Consider the following 23,327-nt stretch of genomic DNA (forward strand, 5'->3'; position numbering starts at 1 on the left):
TACTCCCAGTCAAACATTCTAAGGTATTACATGAGTATATACTCATGGTACTAACAACAAAAAGTCAAATGCAGTGAAATTCCTCTTCCTCCTCTCAGTCCCCTCTACCTTAGAGCAGTTTACACTGTTAACAGTTTGGTGCATATCCTTGCAAACCTTTTTCTGTACATTTACAAACACGTATATATCTGTAGAATTAAGAATCTTGTTCTGTGGTGTTTTTCTTAATTTTTTTTTAATAATGGGATCCCAGCATTGTTGTAAGATTGTCTGTAACTTGTTTTGTTTTTCCACTGAATAGTATGTTTGGAGATGTTTTCCCGTACACTTCACAATAGGTGGGTGGGCAAGACTTGGATGTGCGAAAATGGGCACAGCCAGAACACACAATGGCCTCTTATATGCAGACACTCAGGCAGCTATAAACACGGGCTTCCCCCACCCCCAAGCTGGACTAGCCCCCCTGCCCTGATTCGCACTGATGCATCATATCCCACACCCTGGCAGGGTGAGCTGGAGCGGCAGCTCCTTCAAGCCAATCCCATCCTGGAGGCCTTTGGTAACGCCAAGACAGTGAAGAATGACAACTCTTCTCGATTCGTGAGTGCTGGGGCAGGGCAGGGCCTGGCTGTGTGTCCCAGAAATGGGCTGGGCATGTAGGGGGCATGAGGGGCCAAGATATGTGAGTCTGTTGAGGAAGGAGGGGACTGGAGGCCAGAGTCCTGAGGAGAGAAGTCGAAGGGGGACCTTGGATTCCCCAGGGATCGCCTCACTGGGGACCTCACCATTGGAGTGGGGTTTAAGTGTCTATTTGAGAGAGAAAGTCCAGAGGCAGATCCTGGCTCTGGGAGGGTTGGGTGTGGGGTTGGGGATGGTCTTCATGTCTGTGGGGGGAAGAGGATTCTGAGCCACGGCCTCCCCACCCCCATTCTCTCAGGGAAAATTCATTCGCATCAACTTTGATGTTGCTGGGTACATTGTGGGCGCCAACATCGAGACCTGTATCCTCTCACAACCCTGAGGGTAGCTGGGAGGAGCAGGGCGGGAGCCAAGGAGGTGCTCTGGGAATCCCGTTCGCAAAGACCCCTGACGTCACCCAACTCCTTAGATGGGGTCACATTGTCCTACCGCCCAGGAGCTCAGGACAGCACAGATGCAGCTTTTCCACATGGGGGAGGAGAGCGAGGGCTTCCTCTGTTTTTATAAAAAGGCCTCACTATGGGGTGGTGAACTGAGGGTACCCAAGACCACCCCCAGTTTCGATGATTCACTAGGAGGACTCACAGGACTCAGCTTATAGTCATACTCACCTGAAAACCAAACTATTTGCCATCGAGTCAACTCCAATTCACGGCGATCTCATGTGTGTCAGAGTAGAACTGTGCTCCATAGGGTTTCGGGGGCTGGGTTTTTGGACGTGGATTGCCAGGTCTTTCTTCCAAGGCACCTGAGTGGACTCAAACCTCCAACCTTTGGATTAGCAGCCAAGCATGTCAACCGTGTGCACCACCCAAGGACTCCAGCCCCTTATGAGGGGTGTTGTTATCAATCTCATTTTACAGATGATGAAACTGAGGCACAAGTACTTGTATGACATGCCCAAAGCCACTCATCCAGTTAGTGGCAAAACCACTGGCCTAGGCTCCAAACAATTCCACTGCTTCTTGGGAGAGAAGGGGTGCTACTTCTTCGGAGAGAAGGGGGGATGACATGGGTAGGATCGGGGGCTGGTTGGGGGGCTTTCTCTCCTCCCCTTTGGCACCTTGACTCGCCTCCACCCAGATTTGCTGGAGAAGTCTCGGGCTATTCGCCAGGCCAAGGATGAATGCAGCTTCCATATCTTCTACCAGCTGCTAGGGGGCGCCGGAGAGCAGCTCCAGGGTCAGTGTCTCACGTCCTTCCCTGCTCGCAGGGGAGTGGGTGGGAGTTACGTGGGAGCCCCCTGTGTCGCTGGCTCCCTGGAACAGGAAGACAGTGGGAGGCACTCATTTAGCTCTTCCTCTGTAGTGAGTCCTGCTGCTTGCACATGCTAAGTCCTGTCACGTGGTGGGTTCTGCCGCGTGCGTGTGCTGCGTTCTACTACGTCCACGTGGTGGTTTCTGCCACCCCCAGCCCGTGCTGTTCAATAGAGACTATTGCCCTCTGGCTCCAGCTCTCGCCTGCCTCTCACTCACACTAACTGTGGTGGCCACGTGGCTCCTGCCACCTCCTGGCTCCTGCTTCTGCCCACATGGCCCTGTGGCTCCTGCTTGCACTGGCTTCTGAAGCTCTGGGACTCCCATCTGCTATGGCTCCTCCACCCTGTGGCTTCCACCTCCTCCAACTGGTGCCGCACCCTGACTCCAGCTTTGCCGTGGCTCCCGCTGCCTCGAGGCTCCTATTCTGGTTTGTGTTGCTTCTCAGCGCCTGCTGCCTTAGAGTTCCCTGACTCCTGCCTCTTCTGACCCCTACGAGCCATTGCTTTTGCCTGAGGTTCCTCCTGTCTCCCTATCTCATGTTCCTTCTGCCCTCTGGCTGTAGAAACGCCCTAGGCTCTTGCTCATATGGGTCCCCACTGCCCGCTGGCTTATTATTCTGGCTCTTTCCAGCCCATAGCTTGTGCCACACTGTGGCCCTGTGGCCTTGCAGCTGCTTTGTCTTAGGTCTCATGGCCTCGTGGGTCCTGTGGCCAATGGTTCCTCATTACCCCAGTTCCTACCCCCTGTGGCTCTGACCGTGGCCCTTGCTACCCCAAGGTTTCTGCTGACTTGGGCTCCTGTGGCCTCACTGCCCCTGCCAACTGGGGGCTCCTGCCTGCTCTGGGCAATTCCATGATCAAGACCCTCTAGGGAAGGAGGAAGGAGAAATGATGTAATATGTGCTAAGTTTACCCACTCCATGCCCAGCCCTTCCCACCCAGCGTGTGAAATAAGGATCCTCATCCATTTGACTGAGGAAGAGTCCAAGGGTCTCAGGGGGCAAGTGGCTCATCCTAAGATCACCCACTCATAATTGATAAAGCTGAGAAATGAGTCTAATTCCTCTGCTTGACCTTGCCCCCACTCCTTGCATCCTGCAGCCGACCTTCTCCTGGAGCCATTTTCCCACTACCGCTTCCTGACCAACGGCCCATCGTCCTCTCCTGGGCAGGAGCGGGAGCTCTTGCAGGAGACGCTGGAGTCCCTGCGGGTCCTGGGATTCACCCATGAAGAAATCACCTGTGAGTGAGCCCCAGGCCCAGAGTGCCCCTGTGGAGGGGAGGGGGTGCAGCACCACACGGGCAGGCTGGGGACCCGGCGTAGGTCATTTGTTCCTCGGTGTATTTGCTCATGTGTTTATTGAGGACCTGATCTACTGTGAACAAGTCACAGGAGACAGAGTGGGAAACAAGGCCAACAAACATCCCTGCCTTGGGGAGACTAACACGAATGATAAACAGCAATGAGATATACAAGGAAATTATAGAGTATATTGAAGGTGATGAGTGCCATGGAGAAAAAAAAGAGTGGAGGAAGGAGGGGGGTACAATTTTAAGTTAGGGTATAAAGAAAGGGCGCACTGAGATGGTGACATTTGAGCAAAGACCTGAGGGAAGTGGGGATGGGGGAGTGAGCTTTGGAGACATAGAAGGAACAGCATTCCAGGCAGAGGGAACAGCCTCGTCAGGGTCCTGGAGAAAGTGAGTGAGCACTGGAGATAAACAGGGAACAGTGTTCTAGGCAGAGGGACTAGCCTGTGTAAGGGCCTGGAGGAAGCGAGGGAGTGAGCACTGGAGATATAGAGGGAACAGTGTTCCAGGCAGAGGGAACAGCCTGTGTAAGGGCTGGTAACCAGGAGAGGACATGGCATATCTGAGGAGCTGAAACTTCTTAAGTGGATTCAGTCTCATATGTGGCTAAGGGAATTAAGGAGATAGGGCTGCAGAGGTAGGGGGGCCAGACCACTCAGACCTGGAACATTAGGCTGAGGGGTTGTGACTTTGTCCTGGGAACGCTGGGGAGTCATGGAGGGCTGAGAGCAAGGGAGGGGCAGGGCCAGCTCTTGGACGGTGTGGCTGATAGATTGGAGGCCAGGAGGAGGCTGAGGCGAGGGTGCAGGCAGGAAAGGCTGAGGCTGAGGATGGGCTGTGAGGGGGAATGGAAGGGAGTTTGGTGCCTGGTGGAAGGTGGGATGGTTGCTGAGACGAGGAGCCCAGGGGGAGAGTGGGTTTGGAGGAAGACGCTGAGCTCAGTCAATACATAAGGTAGGCAGAGGCCTGGGACTCAGGAGCAAGGCTTGAGTTGCAGATAGAGCGCCAAGATTTTCTTCTGGAAGTACTGGGGAGCTATGGAAGGACTGTGAACAGAGGAGAGTAGGGCCAGCGCTGGGAGCAGCAAGACCCCATGGGGCCTTGTTGGGTGCAGACTGGAGTGGAAGATAGGAGGCCTGGAGGCCAGGGAGGACGCTGGGCCGAGGGCCCAGAGAAGACACAGGACCCCAGCCTGGGTGCCCAGGTTGCTCTGGATTGGGCCACACTGAGGTTAAATACTCAGGTCATCTCCCGATCCCCTTGCCATCTTTCATCTTTTCTACCAAAAAATGTATTTTGACAATAGTTGTGTCTCCATATGTGCAGATGGACACCACTTTCTGTGTATACCTCAGGGTCCCTGGGTGGCACAAATGGTTTACTCTCAGCTACCAATTGAAAGGTTGGCAGTTCGAACCCACCCAGCGGCACTGTGGAAGAAAGGCCTGGCGATCTGCTTCTGCAAGATTTACAGCCAAGAAAACACTGTGGAGCAGTTCTACTCTGTAACCACGGGGTTGCCATGCATGGGGGATAACTCGATGGCAGCTAACAGCAACCACAAATGGACCTCCATGTTTTGTTTTGTTTGTAGCTACATAACATTTCTTTTTTAGGGGTGAATTCTGATTTTTTTTAAAAGACAGACCCTTAGGTAGTTTGTAGGGCTGAGCTGGAGCCGGGTGGGCCTTGTTCTCTGATCCCTAGCATTGTAGGAGTCAGCTCCCAGGGTGAATTGGGAGGGCTGGAGATGGTCCAGAGAAGGCCAGCTTGGCGGTCTACCATGCTGCACACGGCCCACTACTTTGGGTGTATTGACACAGGGTCTCAGGCCTCCTCTCTCCACTGTCCTGGCCAGATTTCCCAACCACATGGTTGTGCAACTCCCCAGGCTGTGCCTCTCCACTCTCCTCACCTTACCAGACAGCCTGATTCAAATTTGCAAACAAATTCAGATTGCAGCAGCCCCAGAGGACTGGACCTCACAACCCGGCCTCAGGTTGCTCCTGGCTCTTCTACACACGCTTAACCAGAAAAAACCAAGCCAGCTGCCACCGAGTTGATTCCGACTCATAGCAACCTCACTTAACCCTTCCAGAGGCACAGACAGCAGGTTCCTACCTGTGGTGACCCCATGTGTCTCAGAGTAGAACTGAGCTCCATGGGGTTTTCAATGGCTCATGTTTCAGAAGTAGATTGCCAGGCCTTTCTTCTGAGGCATCTCTGGGTAGACTCAAACCTCCAACCTTTAGGTTAGCAGCTGAGCATGTTAACCTTTGCACCACCCAGGCACTCTATAGGGTGATACTGATTTCCAGTTCTGCCACCCAAGTACCTGATGCCCATTTCTCCACATCCATCCGGCAACTGTGGTTTTATCCATTTGCTTGCGTGGTAGGTAGATGGGATTTCATGGTAGTTTTGTGTGTGTTGCTTAACACAGAGCGATGGTGGTGGTTGTTGGGTGCTGTCAAGTCGATTCCTACTCATAGTGACCCCGTGTGACAGAGTAGAACTGCCCCATCGGGTTTTCTAGGCTGTCATCTTTATGAGAGCAGATCGCCAGGCCTTTCTCTGCTGAGCCGCTGAGTGGGTTTGAATCAGGAGCCTTTCAGTTAGCAGCCAAGCACTTAACTGTTGTGCCACCAGGGCTCCTACAAGGAGTGGAATTAGTCCTTTTTCCATGCATTCTCTTTTTTCAGAAAGAGGAGACAGAGGCTCAGGGAGATGGGTTGTCTTGCCCCAGGACTCACCCCACTTAGAAGAAGGCAGAGATGTGGTTGAACCGGGCCTGATTCCAAACTCGGCCCCCAGTCCATTCCCAGAGAGGCAGATGGGCGTGTCTGGGTCACGCACAGGTAAACCAGGGCAGAGAGAGCATTTGGGACCAGTTGAGGGTGAACCTCCATCCACTTCCCACTCCCTGTCTTTGCCCGCCCACTGTTGGCACCATAAGTGCCCCACTGAGAGGTTGAGCAGGTAGCCTGGGAAGCAGGGAGGGGCGCCAGCCTCTCAGGTGAGGTAGGACCCAGCATGGCCAGCCTTGCACCTCCATAGGTGGGGACTGGCTTGTGATCATCTGGTCTGAAGTCAGCAATGAGAGATACCAGCCTACTCCTTAAACCAAAAAAACCAAACCTGTTATTGTTGAGTCGATTCCAACTCGTAGTGACCCTATAGCAACACTATAGGACAGAGTAGAACTGCCCCATAGGGTTTCCAAGAAGCAGGTGGCGGATTTGAACTGCTGACCTTTTGGTTAGCAGCCATAGCACTTAACCACTGCACCACCAGGGCTCTGCCAACATTCGCCCAGGTGGTTGGCACAAATGCAGATTCCAAAGGACATTTGAAAGACCATTGGAGGAACTTGAGTCTGGACCGGATCTCAGCTGACGTTTAGAAATTATTGTCAGGTTTGTTAGGGGTTATGATGGCCGTGTGGTGGTATAAGAACATGCTCTTATTTATTTATCTTCTGAGATGCAAACTGAGTGATGGTTTTCGGGGCGAAATGACATCATAGCTAGGGTTTGCTTTGCAATATTCTAGCAAAAACTTAAGAAGATAAACAAGTGGGGTGGGGTGGAAAAGGGAGAGTGAGTGTAGCCAAAGATTGTTGAAGCTGGGAATAAGTGCATGAGGGTTTTACAGTACACCCTTCTTCGTTTGGAAGTTCTCGTAGAAAGAAGTTAGATGCCGATTTAGTTTGCTAGCACTGCTGTAATAGAAATACCACACATGGGTGGCTTTAAAGAACAGAACGTTGCTTTTCTCACAGTTCGGAAGGCTAGATGTCCAAACTCAGGGCCCCGGCTCTAGGGGAAGGCTCTCTGTCTGCTCTGGGGGCAAGTCCTTGTCCCAGCTTCTCTAGAGTTCTCAGGGTTCCAGCCATCTCCCCTCCACCCCTCCATTTGCACTTACTTCTGTGCCTAATCTGTTCCTTTTTTATCTCAAAGTGACTGGTTTAAAACACACCCTACACTGAGATGACTTCATTAAAATCACAAAGAAACCGCTGTTCCCAAATGGCATTGCATCTACAAGTGTAAGGGTTAGGATTGACAACCCCTATGTTTAAAAAAAAAAAAAAGTTTGGGGAGACACAATTCAATCCGTAACACCACTGACATGAGCGGTCTAGAACAGGCAAATGCATAGAGACAGAAACGTTAGAGGCTGTCGGGCTGGGGAGAGGAGACGCTAGGGAGTGAATGCTTAAGGTCTGCTGAGGTTCTGTTGGGGGAAGTGAAAAAGTTTTGTAAATAGTGGTAATGATGGCATAACATTGTGAGTGTAATTAATGTCACGGAATGGTACAAAAAATGGGTAAAATGGCAAATGTCATGTAATATATATTTTCTTGTTGTTGTCAGCTGCTATTGAGTCGATTCAGACTCCTTTCGATACCATGTGTACAGACTAGAAGGGGGCTCCACAGGGTTTTTAAGGCCTTGACCTTTCAGAAGCAGATCACCAAGCCTTTCTTCTGAGGTACCCCTAGGTGGATTCGAACCGCCAATCTTTCAGGTAGTGATCAAGTGTTTAACCCTTTGCGCCATCCAGGGACCTCCTTATCTATATTTTATCATAATAAAATTAAAAAACAAAATACCCACATGCACACCCGGTGCAGCCCCGGGGCCCTCATCCCCAGAGCATCTGGGGCACTAGGCTGGGGTGTGGCTCTGTAAGTCTTGTTTCTGGTGACATTGGCCTACCAAGGAATGCTGTGGTACTAGCTGTTAGTTGCTGTCGAGTCAGCTCCAACTCACGGAGACCTCACGTATAACAGAGCAAAACGTTGTACGGTCTTCATGATTTCCGATGTATTCAGGCTGACCTTCCAGCACTGTAGCGGACACAATTCTGTTGTGATTCAGAGAGTTTTCATTGGCTGATTTTCTGCAGTAGGTCTCTAGACCTTTCTTCCCAGTCTGTCTTAGTCTGGAAGCTCTGCTAAAACCTGTCTACCATGGGTGACCTGGTGGTATTTGAAATTACTGGTGGCATAGCTTCCAGCATCACAGCAACCTAAGCCACCACAGTATGACAAACCGACAGACAAGTAGTGGGGTAGCAGTTGTAATGGCCCCAGATCCGTGGTTCCCAAAGTAAGCATGTTAACAGGCGTTACCCTGGGGGCATAGAAAGCTTTCCCTGTTCACCTACATTTTGGGAAATTCTGGGTTCCACAGCTTCCCAAAGGACCTCGCAAGAACCTTTAGAATACTACCCCAGGCAGAGGGAGGAAGCTAGAATATACAGCAGTTGCCAGAGTGTGTGGCTGTGGAACCCTTTTCTCAAGGCTGGGGTTCCTTGGAACATACTTTGAGAAACATTTCCCCAAGGTTGCCTCCTGTCCTAGGAAATGCTGGGGATGTATATCAGTCAGGCACAAGCCTTGCCTTAAAGGAATGCCCAGCCTGATGGAGGAGACAGAGGTAGAGATCAGGTGTAGAGATAAGAGTTGCAGTCTGTGGGGCTCTGTGCTGTAATGGGGGTTGGCCCAAGGCATTGTGGGAAACCACCACTGGGAGTCCCCTGGCTCTCCTCCCATCCCCCACCCCTGTTCAGCCGCTCATTGGAATGTCCGGCCTGGAGAGGCTACTCTGCATACCAGCTCTGAGTTCTCCAAGCACCTCGGCCCAGGAAGAGGCCTCAAGGCCCAGGACTGGTGGGGAGGTGGCCTACTCCCCCTAAAACCTCCCAGCATTCTTAGGCTCTTGACTGTACCCGTCCACCTGGGCCACCCAGGGCTCTGCTAAGCATGGCCCCTGCACTCTCAAGGCGCCACCCCTGGCTCACCAGGCCACACCCCTGCACTCTCAAGGCCCCGCCTCTGGCTTTGTCAGTCCCTACCCCAAGCTCCCCAGACTTTAGGACAGTTGTTCGAATAATGTCCTTGATAACAAAAAAAATTATAATTTCACCCACACATTCTCACACACACACCCCTGAAAATATCATTTTCCTAAGAACATTCTCTTAAACAATTAATGTTGGCACAGTTCTGCAGGGAAACCTGTGAGAGCCGGAACTCGATGGGACTGCCCTGTTTTTCTGTGTCTCACATTTTCCCCTTTTGACGGAGTGCAATCTTACCACTTTTCTATCACTCTCTATTAGGAAAATATTTCAGTTTTCCTTCTGTGACAGGTTTCTGCCCTACACAGGTTCTGGCTTTTGCAGGTTTTACTGTATTACCTACAGACTTTAGGACAGTTTTTCCAATAAGTGTTCTTTATAGCAAAAAAGCTTTTAAATTACACACACACACTCACTCACACACAAGCACACGCTCACACATGCTCTCACAACTCACATACACAGTCACACTCACAAGCTCACAACTCACACACGCAGTCACAGTAACACACCCACACAGTCACACACACAAGCTCGCATACAAACACATAATTCACTCACACACACTCAGTCACATATACTGGTACACAGACACACAGCACACTCACACATACACACAACACTTTCGCAATCACCCGTACCCATACGCACTCACTCTCACACACTCTTCCCTCATCCAGGATCACCTGTTTCATTCAGTCATCACGTCTCCTTCAGTCTGGAACAGTTCCTCAGTCTGTCTTTATCGTCTGTGACCTTGAACCTTTGAAGATTACAGACCAGTTGTTTTGTCTCAATTTGGGCTTGTTTTCTCCTGACTGGATTCAGGTTACATGATTTTGGCAGGAGTATCCCCGAAGTGATGTCGGGCCTCTCCCCACTGCCTTTTGTGAAGCAAACCTGCTATTATAGTGCAGAAAACACACCCCAAAAGTGCACACAGCTCCTAAGCATCAACTTAGGGGATGTTTGCAAATGAACCCCATGTAATCAGCACCTAGACCCCCCTCGTGCCCCTTCCCATCACCAGCACCCCCAAATGTAAACATTCGCCTGCCTTCTAACAGCCTGGCATTGTTTTGCCTGTTCTTGAGTTTTGTATAAATAGAATCATCCAGTGTGTGCGTTTTTGTGCCAGCTTCTTCCACTGAATGTTAGGTTTGTGAAATTCACCCACGTTCAATGGGGTGGCCGGAAGGGGCCTTTTGAAACCCTGATTCCACGAGTGCATTCACTGTAAAAATTCATTGAGCTGGATGTATACGATTTGTACAGTTTTCAGTATGTGTTTTATTCGTACATATTTACATTAAAAACATATACTAAAAAGGGAGGAAAGGGAGAGAAGACAAGTTAAGAGCACAGACTCTGGAGTCACTTTGTCTGGGTTTGAATCCCAGCTCTGCTGCTTACCAGCTGGGTGACCTTGGGTAAGTTGATGACCTGTATGTGCCTCAGTCTCCTCATCTGTAAAATGGGGGTTAAGAGCAAGACCGGCCTCATTGAGTCATTATGAAGATGAAATGACTTCATTTTTGTAAACCGTTTGGAACAAGGCCTGGCCAGAGTTAAGTGCAAATAAACCAAGGTACGTCTCACTCCATAAATAGTGAAAACTGTTCTAGAATGAACAGCTGATGAGGTAGCTTGTGTCCGTTCGCTGGTGCATAACATCATCACGAAGGCAACAGATACAAACACAGCCTGAACAAAGCGTGCTATAAAAAAAAAAAATTTTTTTTTTTTTATATACCTTGACTCAAATCCCACACACAGCTTTGTTGTCAAAGACGAGATTGTTCCGAAATGGTGACCAAATCTCGGTAAAGTTCAGAACAAAACCAAGAACACCCTTCCCTCAGATTACATGGCGGTTGCCTTCCTGGAAAATTCACTGTGTATGAAACCAAGCACAAAACGCTCTGTGTTTATATGTAAAACAGATGGGAATTAGTCTCAAAGCCAAACCAAACCTGTTGTTGAGGCGATTCCTACTCATAGCAACCGTATAAAGCAGAGTAGAACTGCAGCATAGGGTTTCCAAGGCTGTGGTCCTTACGGAATCGGACTGCCGCATCTTTCTCCCACAGAGGAGCTGGTGGGTTGGAACCTCTGACCTTTCAGTTAGCAGCCAAACACAACCACTGCCCCACCAGGGCAACCAAACTTGTACAAACGGGCTCAAGGCGGCAGCATTGTCCACTTACGTTGTGACAACCAGTCTCGCCTCCTACAAGTTTCCAAGTCAGGCTCTAGGGGGCAGCACTAACCACTTAACCCGGAACAACTTACAAAATATAAATTTCCTCCCTTTTAATACAGGTAACGACATGTCATACACACCCTTCTGCACCTCACGTTTTTCACTCGAGATCTTAGAAATCTTCGCTATCACTACAAGTCACCATTCCCTTGTTGTTGTGTGTTGTCAAGTCAGTTCTGACTCATAGCAACCCTATGTGATAGACTAGAACTGCCCCATAGGGTTTCCTAGGCTGTAATCTTTACGGAGGCAGGTCACTGGGTCTTCCTCCTGTGGAGCCACTGGTCGATCAAACTGCAGACCTTTTGGTTAGCAGCTGAGTCTTAACCATCGCACCATCAGGGCTCCATACCTTTCTCCTTAATTTCCTTAAATTCCCTTTAATCTTGTATACATCACGTTGTAAACTAGACAACATGAGCAGACATCGATCGTGTGGTGATAAAGCAAATCTCACATACAAAATAGCCCAGAATTATTTTGATCTGTTTCCAAAAATCAGTCAATAAAAACCCTAGGTTCCCAGCAGTCCTATTTGCAGCTGATAATGGGAATGGCATGGAACCAGAATTCAGTGATCTGGTCACATATCTTAGGGCCAGCCCAGTGTTACTGACGGATTTTAAGTGAGGAGATTTTAAGCTGAGGGGTGGTGGATTGATTTGATTTAGCGTTTTTAAATTAAATTTTTAAGAAACGAGTTAAGATCATGACTTGGGAATCTGATTTCTTTTTTAAATAAACTATTTTCTAGGAGTTTTAGGTTTGCAGAAAGTATAGAGAGTTCCCATATAGCCTCTTTTCCACTGCAGGCTTTTCTCCTATTATTAACATCCTGCATTTTTTTACTGGTGTGGTACATGTGTTACAACTGATCAACCAATACTGAGACATTATTTTTGTATTATTGTGGTGAAGATATACATAACAAAACATATGCCGACTCAACAATTTCTGCGTGTACAATTCAGTGACATTGATTACATTCTTCAAGTTGTGCGACCTTTCTCGCTACCCTTTTCCAAATGACTCCACCACCATTGTAAAAATGGCGTGGTGGCGTCAGACCTCATCTAACTTCAGGAGGAGGAGAGAGAATCAAGATCATCAGCCCAAGGCTGATTGTTATGAGGTAGAGGTCAGACACATCTTTTTACCAGTCCTGACACCAGCCGTCCTTCCCACGGTACTCTCTACTTCTCTGCTGAGTGCAATAATTCATTGCAGTGGCTACACAGAGCTCACAGATAATACTCACGATTATGGGGTCTATTAGGGAAGTAATGGGTTGTAGTTCAGGCTCAGAAATGCTCAGGATACAGCTCTTTGATCAAGATAGCTTCTTCTCCAGCCATGCCCAAAGGGAAGCCTCTACTTCTGGGCTCAGCTCGGGCCTGGAACCTCATTCTCACCCTGGCCTCTGACCTGCTTGGGCAAGTGTTAGACGGCTCTTTCTTTAGCTCTGCCAATAAGTGCCCAGAGGCACCTCGTTCCTCCAGGAAGCTTCCTGCTCAGAGGCCCTGGGCTCTCTTGCTCCCTGGGTTGGCACGCCCACTGTAGCCGCCTCTCTCTATGGGCCAGTAAATCCACCACCATCTCTTACCAGTCTCCTGGTGCTGCTGCCATCATTTCTCTGCCTCTGCTTCTTGCTGTCTTACACCATCTCCAGTGTTAACAGATCTGTCTTCTGGACCTAGGAGGTACTCGGCACAGGAACCCTGGGTCCAAAGGACATGCTTCGCTCCAGGCTTTCTTTTTTTTTTTCGTGATACAGAAGTCCTTCCCTCTCTGCCTCTGGGATGATTCTTTTTAAGCCTAGTGGGATGGCAAAACTGACCAAAGCCCGCATTAGAGTTCCATACACCTTATTTTCATGATCCCACCCCTGCAAGGGCTCCGTGCACTTTATTTTCATTATTAGCAGGCTGTTGAATCCCCTTGGTGGGCCACAGACGCCTTATTTGCATAGTCCCACTCAGCCATTTTATGGGAGTCACAAGACTGTGAATGGCTAGAAGGGACATATTCAGTAATTCAGTGCACTATAACCATTAACATAGACTCTGTACCCCCTAAGCAAAAAGTCTCCATTTTCCCCTCCCTCCCTTTCACTCTTGGTCTTTGGCATCTATATATTTGCTTATTTCACATTAAAAAAAAAAAAAAAAGCATTGCCATCGAGTCAATTCCAACTCATAGCAACCCTATAGGACAGAGTAGAACTGCCTGATAGGGTTTCCAAGGAACAGCTGGTGGATTTGAACTGCTGACTTTTTTGGTTAACAGCCAGATCTCACATAAGTGAGATCATACAGTATTTGCCCTCTGGCAACTGACTTACTTCACTTAGCATAACGTTTTCAGGGTTTGTCCGTGTTGTGGCATCCATCAGGACTTAATTCACTGTATTCCATTGTATGTGTGGACCATATTTTGTTTATCCATTCATCAGCTGATGGACGCTTGAGTTGTTTCTACCTTTTGGCTATTGTGAAAAGTGCTGCAGTAAACATTGCTATACAGATTTCTGTTTACATTCCTGGTTTCACTTCTGGGTGTATACCTAGGATTGCGATTGCTGGGTCATATGGTCGTTCTGTGTCTGATACATTATTAACTAAAGTCCATAGGTCACAATGGGGTTCACTCTTTGTGTTGTACAGTCAAATGCAGGATGTCATGTGTCTGCCATTACAGTATCATGCCGAATGGTTTCACTGCCCCAAAAATGCCCAGTGCTCCCCCTGTTCCTCCCTCTCTGCCTCCACCTATGTGACCCTCTCTTTGTTCACCCTTAGCCATGCTGCGGGTTGTCTCAGCCGTTCTCCAGTTTGGCAACATCGTCCTAAAGAAAGAACGGAACACCGATCAAGCCACCATGCCCGACAACACAGGTACTGCCTCCAGGCCTGCTGCCACCTGCCTGATCCCCCGAGATGAGATGAGGCCTCACCCCCCCTACATTCCCTGCCCCCATGCAGAGGTCATCCCCAACCCCAGCCAGGCCTGCCTGCACCCCAGGACCACTCAGAGTCCCTGCCCTTTGCTGAGTCTTTATCAAAATAACATCTAGTGCTCTTTTCCTGATTATACCAAAACCAAAAACCAAACCCAGTGCCGTCGAGTCGATTCCAACTCATAGCGACCCTATAGGACAGAGTAGAACTGCCCCATAGAGTTTCCAAGGAGCTCCTGGTGGATTCGAGCTGCCAACCCTTTGGTTAGCAGCCATAGCACTTAACCACTGCACTGCCAGGGTTTTCTGATTATAATAACCATTAACTCTGCTGAAAGTTTGAACGACACTAGTATGGCCAAGGAGGAACAGAAGGCTCCCCTGTTATCCCAAGCCTTCCAAGATAACCACTTTAACAGGAGGCAGTGGTAGTTCAGTGGTAGGATTCTTGCCTTCCATGCAGCAGACCCTGGTTCGATTCCCGGCCAGTGCGCCTCATGCGCAGCCGCTGCTGGTCTGTCAGCGGAGGCTTACGTGTTGTTATGATGCTGAACAGGTTTCAACGGAGCTTCCAGACTAAGATGGACTAGGAGGAAAGGTGTGGTGATCTGTTTCCAAAAATCGGCCAGTGAAAACCCTATGGATTACAGCAGTCTGATCTGCAACCAGTCATGGGGGGCTGATTGAGGACCAGGCAGCATTTTGTTCTGTCATACATGGAGTCACCACGAGTGGGGGTGCTGACTCAACCCCAATAACAACAACAATGCAGTTCTATCCACAGTCCTGAGATTAAGACGCCCCAGTAGAGTTCCAGTTAAACAAACAAACAAAAAACGTTGCTATCAGGTTGATTCCGACTCACAGTGACCTATAGGACGGAGTAGAACTACCCCATAGGGTTTCCAAGGCTGTAATCTTTATGGAAGCAGACTGCTACATCTTTCTCCTGCAGAGTAGCTGGTGGGTTCAAACTGCCCACCTTTCAGTTAGCAGCCGAATGCTTAACAACTGTACCACCAGAGCGCCTTAGAGTTCTAGTTAGTAACCTGGAAATAACCCCAGTGCATTAAGGGAAAAAAAGCAGGTTTCAAAGCAGTTCTCACTCCAGTTTTGTAAAACAAATGAATAAATGAGTGGGTACAACATACCTGCTGTGGGTGTGAACAGAACCTGGAACTTAGCAGGTGATCTCACTGAACGACAGCATCTTGGGTAATAACCCCTTTCTTCATATTTTCTGTTGTACGGCTTTTGAAAATGAGTCCTAATAATTTTATCTTCAGGACAGAAAGCTTCTCCCATCTCGAAGGGAAGGGGTGTGGAACATGACTGCATTTCCGTGACAATGTATATCCACGTTTATACAGGCATAGAACAAAGCCCAGAGGAAAATACCCAAAAGCTTTCACAGTAATTATCTCTGGGGCATATACTGTTGGGTAATTTTCCTTCTTTTATACTCTTTTGGTTTATAGGATTTTTTTTTCCCCATCCAGCCTGTATTATTTTATAATAAAACAGAAGCAAAGCTATTTTCAGTTGGATTAAAGAAAAAAAAAAAAAAAAGGAACGTTGGCTGTAATTCTGTTTCCCAAAAACAAAAAATTATGTATATATATATATATATATATATATATAAAAGCAGAGCAGAGAAGGCAAGAGGAGGTACATTGTTACGTGCTGAATTGTGTCCCCCAGCAAGCTCTGTGGAAGTCCTGACCTCTGTACCTGTGAAGGTGACCTTGTTTGGAAATAAGGTCTTTGAAGGTGTTATCAGTTAAGATGAGGCCATTAAGATGGGCCGTAATCCAATACGGCTGGTATCTTTATAAGAGGAGGAAGAGAGACACAGAGAGGGAAGAGGGCCGTGTGAAGACAGAGGCAGAGATTGGAGGGAAGCTGCTACAAGCCAGGGGTGGTGGTGGCCACGCGTGAGGTGCACTGACGGGCTGGGAATCGTACGTGTGTCTCCCACGTGGAAGGCAAGGGTTCTACCACTGAACCACCCCTGCCCCTAGATGGAACTGCATGTCAGTATCATTGATCTCCTTTGAAATCCCGTGGATTTTATTTTCTGTATTTGCAAGCATTCATTGGAGAATCAGTTCAGGGGCTACAGCAGATGCCAAAGAACAACAAAAAAAAAAAGGCTTCCTCCACCGCCACCAGTTCCCATCGAGTTGATTCTGTGCTCCATAGGGTTTTCAATGGCTCTGACCTTTCAGAAGCAGATCGCCAGGCCTTTCTTCCGAGGCACCACTGGGTGGATTCAAACTGCCAATCTTTCAGTTAGTAGCTGAGCACTTAACTGTTTGAACCACCCAGGGACTCAAAGCCTTAGAGCCCCGTAAACATCATCCCATTGATGGCAATGTAGCACTCCATTAAACCGAACATGCTGTTTTTTACAAATCAAGTTTTTTAGTTCTCAAATGCTTTCCAGATAATGCGAAGTTACCACGGAAGGGTTATAAACTGCAGTTGCACCTGAAAAAAAGGAGAAGTTTAAATCCTCGTAGCCTCGCCGCCCAGAAATTAGCACTGTTGCCATCTGGTGCATTTCCTTCCAGATGTTTTTCTTTTCTGTTGGAGCTGAGTGTCTGTAATAACTGTTTTTCTATTATGGAAGTGAGAGATGCTTGAAAACATTTCTTTATTATCATTTTAATTCAGAGAAGAAAGAAGAAACATACCCACCCACACAGTTAGTTCCACCCCAGGCCCTCTTTTTCTACAAAAACATCTACGAGTATTTTTACATCCAGGCGTTTTTCCATGCAATTTTTTTCTCTATAAAAATAGAACATATGTTACATAATGTTTTGTAAACTGAGTGTTTTCCTTTTTATGCGTTAAATACTTTGTTCCATTTCATTAATATTTCCCAACATATTTTATTATAAAGATTTTACTATAAAGATTTTCAAACGTACAGAAAAGTCAAAAGGATTTATTTCAAAATATGTTACGGTTTTGCATTTCATGAAGGGTTTTTCCACACCTCCCAGGTTCACTTTATACTTTTTGCTTCTGTTGTCATTGTAAATGATGTCTTTTTATTTGCCGTTGGTTTTTTAATTTTTTTTCTTTTTCTAAATAATGTAGAAAAGCAATTTTTCAAAAATGTTATTGTGTGTGATAAAATGCATATAACAAAACATTTGCCTTTTTAACCATTTTTCCGTGGACGGTTCAGTGTCATCGATCACTTTCACATTGAGCAACCATCTTTGCTCTTCATTTCCTGGTGTTTGTCATCACCCTCGACAGAATGAGCAGTTAACTTTTAAATATTTGTTTTGTGTTTGGGCACCTCAGTTGACTCTTACTACAGTAGCTTTTCCCCCAGCATTTTATGAATGACGTTTTCAAACATACAGAAGAATTGAAAGAATTTTACATTAAACACCCAGAGACCTACCACCAAGATTTTACCATTAATATTTTTACTGTACTTGTTTTGTTGCACATCCATCCATCCGTTCATCCATCCACCCATCTTATTTCGTACTGCATTTCAAAATGCAGTTCACACACACACGCTTCAGTTTGTAGCCATTAACTGGCATTCAGTAGTTGTTCAGTTTTTTTGTTTTTTGTTTGTATGTGTGTGTGTGGTGAAAGATATATATGTGTGTGTAGTAAAAAGCACGCATCTTAAGTGAGCTTCCAACATAATTTTGAATGACTGCAGAACCCCTGTCAAATGGGTGGTCCCTGATTCTTCTAGCCAGTCCCCAGTTGTTGGGCATTCAGGTGAACATCTTTGTAACGCAGTCTTTTATCTGGGATTGTTTTTTGCCGACCCTGGTTCCTAGAAGCAGGACTGTTGAGCCAGAGGACACACACACTTTTAGGACTTTTGATGACTTGAGCAGGAAAGGCTGGACCCATGATGTTGAGGGGACAGCGCCTTTTCTCCCACTCGCAGCCAACGCCACTTTCCAGTGCTGACTGGATCCTTGTGCCTCTCGCCCTCAGCTGCGCAGAAACTCTGCCGCCTCCTGGGACTGGGAGTGACGGATTTCTCCCGCGCCCTGCTCGCCCCCCGCATCAAAGTTGGCCGAGACTATGTGCAGAAAGCCCAGACCAAGGAGCAGGTAAGCGGGGCTGGCAGTGGACACAGGAGGGGCTGGGCACCAAGGTCCTGGGCTTTAAACAGTCTATGCTGTTTTTCTCATTCACGTAACAAATTTGCTGAGTGCCTGCTAAGTTACCGGCTCTATTCTAGACTGTCTTAGCTTGCTAACGCTGCTGTAACAGAAACACGGCAAGTGGGAGACTTTAACAAACAGAAATTTATTTTCTCAGTTAAGGCTAAAAGTCTGAATTCAGGGCACCAGCTCTAGGGGAAGGCTCTTTCTCTACCCCGGGGAAAGACCCTTGCCTCAGCTTCTTAGCCCCAGTGTTCCTTGGTTCCTGGCAATCTCCATGTGTTTCACGTGGCATCTGTGTTTCCCCCACTTGTTCTTGCATCTCGCCCTGTCTAATCGCACTGTTTATATCTCAAGTCCTTAGGTTTAAGACACACCCTACATGATACGTCCTCATTAGCATAATAAAGAAAACCCTATTTCCAAATGGGATTACATCCATAGGCAGGTTGTTATGAAGTCGATTCTGACTCATAGAGATCCTATATGATAGAGTAGAACTGCCCCGTAGGGTTTTCTAGGCTGTAGTCTTTATTGGAGAAGCCCTAGTGGCACAGTAGTTAAGCACTCAGCTGCTAACTGAGAGGCTGGTGGTTCAAACCCACCAGCCACGCCGCAGGAGAAAGATGTGGCAGTCTGCTTCCGTAAAGATTCCAAAAAAACCCCAAGCCAGTTGCCTTCAAGTCAATTCCAAGTCATAGTCACCCTACAGGACACAGTAGAACTTCCCCCATACGTTTCCAAGGAGCGCATGGTGGATTCAAACTGCTGACCTTTTGTTTAACAGCTGTAGCTCGTAACTACACTGCCAGGGTTGCCCTGTAAAGATTACAGCCTTGGAAACCTTATGGGGCAGTTCTAAATTGTCTTAAAGGATCACTATGAGCTGGAATTGATTCAATGGCAACAGGTGTGGTCTTTTTTTTTCCCTAGGTTGCACAGCCTCTAAGCAGCAGGGCAGGGATTTGAACCCAGGCTATCATGCTCCAGAGTCCACACTCTTATCCACTGTGCTGTAGAAACTAGGGAGCCCTAGTAGTGCAGTGGTTAAGAGCTCAGGCTGCTAACCAAAAGGTTGGCAGTTTGAATCCACCAATCACTCCTTGGAAACCCAACGGGGCAATTCTACTATAACCTATAGGGTTCTACTAAAACCCATAGGGTTGCTATGAGCCGGAATTGACTCAACAGTAATGGGTTTGGTTTGGTTTGGTTTTATAGAAATTAGCTCAAGGGGTAGGGATTAATGAGCTAATATGTCAGGAGCACTTCACATGGTACTTGGTACACAGTTGTTGTTAGGTGCCACGGAGTTGATTTAGACTCATGGCCACCCCATCTGACAGAGCAGAACAACCCCCTAGGGTTTCCTAGGCTGTGATCTTTATGGAAGCAGGCCACCAAGTGTTTTTTCCTGCAGAGAGGTTGGGTGAGTTTGAACTGCCAACCTTTGGGTTAGCAGCCAAGAGCTTCTTTGTGGCACCAACCACATGGTTTCAGTCATGGTGGATTGTTGTTAGCATTCTCATTCTTGATGGTGCTTCTGGGTGGTGCTGAGGCTAGGAGGTAATCCATGAGCCACACGCTCTGATGCATGCTTGCCCCACCCTGCAGGCTGACTTTGCACTGGAGGCCCTGGCCAAGGCCACCTACGAGCGTCTCTTCCGCTGGCTGGTGCTGCGTCTCAACCGTGCCCTGGACCGCAGCCCCCGCCAGGGTGCCTCCTTTCTCGGCATCCTAGACATCGCTGGCTTCGAGATCTTCCAGGTCTGTGCCTGCCTTGAGCTGGGGCAAGGACTGGGGGCTGCATCACTCTCGCCCTGCCCACCTTGGGAGACCACAGCTGATCCCATCCCTCGTGATCTTCCTGTTAATACTTTGCCCTCCCACCTACCCTGGGTCTCTGTTCCCCTCTCTCTCTGGGTCTTTGCCCCTTCTCTCTGGGTCTCTGTACTCCCTTCTCCCTGGGTCTCTGTCCCCCCCCGCAGGTCCCTGTCCCTCTCTTCCTTGGTCTCTGTCCCCCTCCCCCTAGTCTCAGCCCCCCTCTCCCTGGGCCTCTGTCTCCCTCTACCTGGGTCCCTGTCCTCTCTCTCTGGGTCTCGTCTCTCTTTCTCTAGGTCTCTATCCCCCCCGCCGCCCAGATTTCTGTCCCTCTCTCCTTGAGTCCCTGTCCCCCACTCTCTGGATCTCTGCCTCCCCGGGTCTCTGTCCTCTTCTCTCTGGGTCCCTGTCTCCCATTCTCTGGATTTCTGCCCCCCCAGGTCTCTGTCCCCCTCTCCCTAGGCCTCTGCCCCCCTCTCCCTGAATCTCTGTCCCCCTCTCTCTGTGTCCCTGTCCCCCTCTCTCTGGATCTCTGCCCCCCCACAGGTCTCTGTCCCTCTCATGTGCCCTTGCACCCCTGCAGCTGAACTCCTTCGAGCAGCTCTGCATCAACTACACTAACGAGAAGCTGCAGCAGCTCTTCAACCACACCATGTTCGTGCTGGAGCAGGAGGAGTACCAGCGCGAGGGCATCCCCTGGACCTTCCTCGACTTTGGCCTTGACCTGCAGCCCTGCATCGACCTCATCGAGCGTCCGGTGAGCCCGTGGCCCCTCCACCACCCGCACGCCCCCAGCCCAGCTTCAAATCCCATCTCCACCACCCTCCACATGGCCCCGGCATAGCTCCTTGCCCCACCTGGACCTCAGGTATCTCTTCAATTCAGCGAGGAAAATGACAGTACCCACGCCTTAGATCCGCTGTGAGCGCTCAATGAACAGGACACAGAGAGTGCCTGCCACAGGGCCTGGCTGGATTCAAAGGGTTAATCATTGCCTCCTGTTGATTCCACCTTATGGTGACCCCATGTGACGGAGTAGAATTGCCCCACAGGGAATTTCTTGGCTGTAATCTTTACAGGAGCAGATCACCAGATCTTGCTCCTGTGGAGCAGCTGGTAGGTTTGAACTACCAAGTTTTGGTTAGCCACTGAGCGCTTACTTATCTGTTTGTGCCACCAAGGCTCGTTATCAATGACTCTACCTGTAGTCATTGTTCTGATGTTTAGATGTACGTTTAAGCATTGTTCATAAGAGCTAAGTCTTAGCAGAAAAGGAGCCCTGATGGCACAACAGTTAAGTTCTCAGCTGCTAACTGAAAGGTTGGCGGTTCAAGCTTAGCCCAAGGCTACACGGGAGAAAGGCCTGACAATTTGCTCCTGTAAAGATCATAGCCTAAGAAACCCTGTGGGGCAGTTCTGCTCTGTCAGAGGGGGTCACTATGAGTTAGAATCGACTCAACAGCATCCAACAACAACAACAACAACAAACTTTAGTAGCAACATAAGTGTCCAGTATTTGGTAATCTGGCTTACGTTCCCCTTCCTATCAATGGTCAGGCCAACCCGCCTGGACTCCTGGCCCTGCTGGATGAGGAATGCTGGTTCCCAAAGGCCACTGACAAGTCCTTTGTGGAGAAGGTGGCCCAGGAGCAAGGTGGCCACCCCAAGTTCCAGCGGCCGCGGCAACTGCGGGACCAGGCTGACTTCAGTGTCCTGCACTATGCGGGCAAGGTAGGGGACTGGAGCCAACCTTGGGGCATGTGGGTGGAAGTAGGGATCAAGGGGTCTTGATGTGAGGAGGGCATAGAGGGAAAACAAGGCCACCTGGCATCCACTGGGTTCAGACACTAACAAGTCAGGGGCCAGGAGATCCCAAGGAAGAGTGAGGACTTTGTTTGATGAAAACAGCAAAGGGTTCCTTAAGGTGGAGTTATTTGTGGTGGCTTTTGAGAGATGGATACGAGTTCATTAGGAGAAGCCATGCATGTATTTTACTCACGCATTTGGTAACCACGTGCAAAGGCCTCCTGTGTACCCAGCCCTGTGCTGAGCAAACCTGGGAGCCCAAGTCAGAAATGGTTTCTGCCCTCACGAAGTTCCTTATCTGAGAGGGAGACAAATGCAGACCATTAGGCTGTAAAGCTGATAGGTGCTTTAATGGGGGCAGCTAAGGGCAATGTCAGAGCCCAGAGTTGGAATGCCAGGGAAGGTTTCACAGAAGACAGTAAATCAGGGGTCAGGAAACTTATTTCTGTAAAGGGCCAGGTGGTAAATATTTTCAGCTCTGTGGGCCGTAGGGTCTCTGTCTTGACTACTCAGTTCTGCCATTGAAGCACAAAAGGAGCCGCAAATAATATATAAATGCATGGGCCAGGCTGTGTGTTTCAGTAAAACTTTATTTATAAAAAGAGGTGGCAGTCCAAAGACCCAAGGTAATTATGGGCCCAAGAGACAGAAAGGGCCACATAAATCTGAGACTACATCAGCCTGATTGCAGAAGAACTAGATGGTACCCGGCTACAACCGATGACTGCCCTGACAGGGAACACAGCAGAGAACCCCTGAGGGAGCAGGAGAACAGTGGGATGCAGACCTCAAATCCTCGTAAAAAGACCAGACTTAATGGTCCGACTGAGACTAGAAGGACCCCAGAGCTCATGGTCCCCAGACCTTCTGTTAGACCAAGACTGGAGCCATTCCCAAAGCCAACTCTTCAGACAGGGATTGGACTGGACTATGGGATAGAAAATGATACTGGTGAAGAGCAAGCTTCTTGGATCATGTAGACACATGAGACTATGTGGGCAGCTCCTGTCTGGAGGGGAGATCAGAGGGCAGAGGAGGTCAGAAGCTGGTCGAATGGACAAGAAAAGAGATAGTGGAGGGAAGGAGTGTGCTGTCTCATTAGGGGGAGAGCAACTAGGATTATATAGCAAGGTGTATATAAGTTTTTGTACGAGAGACTGACTTGATTTGTAAACTTTCACTTAAAGC

At 48.6% G+C, this 23,327-nt stretch overlaps 1 protein-coding gene across 1 annotated transcript in view; it reads left to right on the forward strand.

The window, feature by feature from the left end:
• Nucleotides 1-23,327, forward strand: part of MYH14 (myosin heavy chain 14) — an 86,802-nt gene that overhangs the window by 17,044 nt on the left and 46,431 nt on the right. The window contains 9 exon segments of the mRNA XM_064294057.1: nucleotides 508-600; nucleotides 938-1,001; nucleotides 1,783-1,881; nucleotides 3,059-3,199; nucleotides 14,198-14,293; nucleotides 18,340-18,458; nucleotides 20,127-20,279; nucleotides 20,917-21,090; nucleotides 21,891-22,064. Coding sequence (XP_064150127.1) covers nucleotides 508-600; nucleotides 938-1,001; nucleotides 1,783-1,881; nucleotides 3,059-3,199; nucleotides 14,198-14,293; nucleotides 18,340-18,458; nucleotides 20,127-20,279; nucleotides 20,917-21,090; nucleotides 21,891-22,064 — 1,113 coding nt within the window.

This window comes from Loxodonta africana, chromosome 11, assembly GCF_030014295.1.
Source record: "Loxodonta africana isolate mLoxAfr1 chromosome 11, mLoxAfr1.hap2, whole genome shotgun sequence".
Classification (NCBI taxonomy): Eukaryota; Metazoa; Chordata; class Mammalia; order Proboscidea; family Elephantidae; genus Loxodonta; species Loxodonta africana.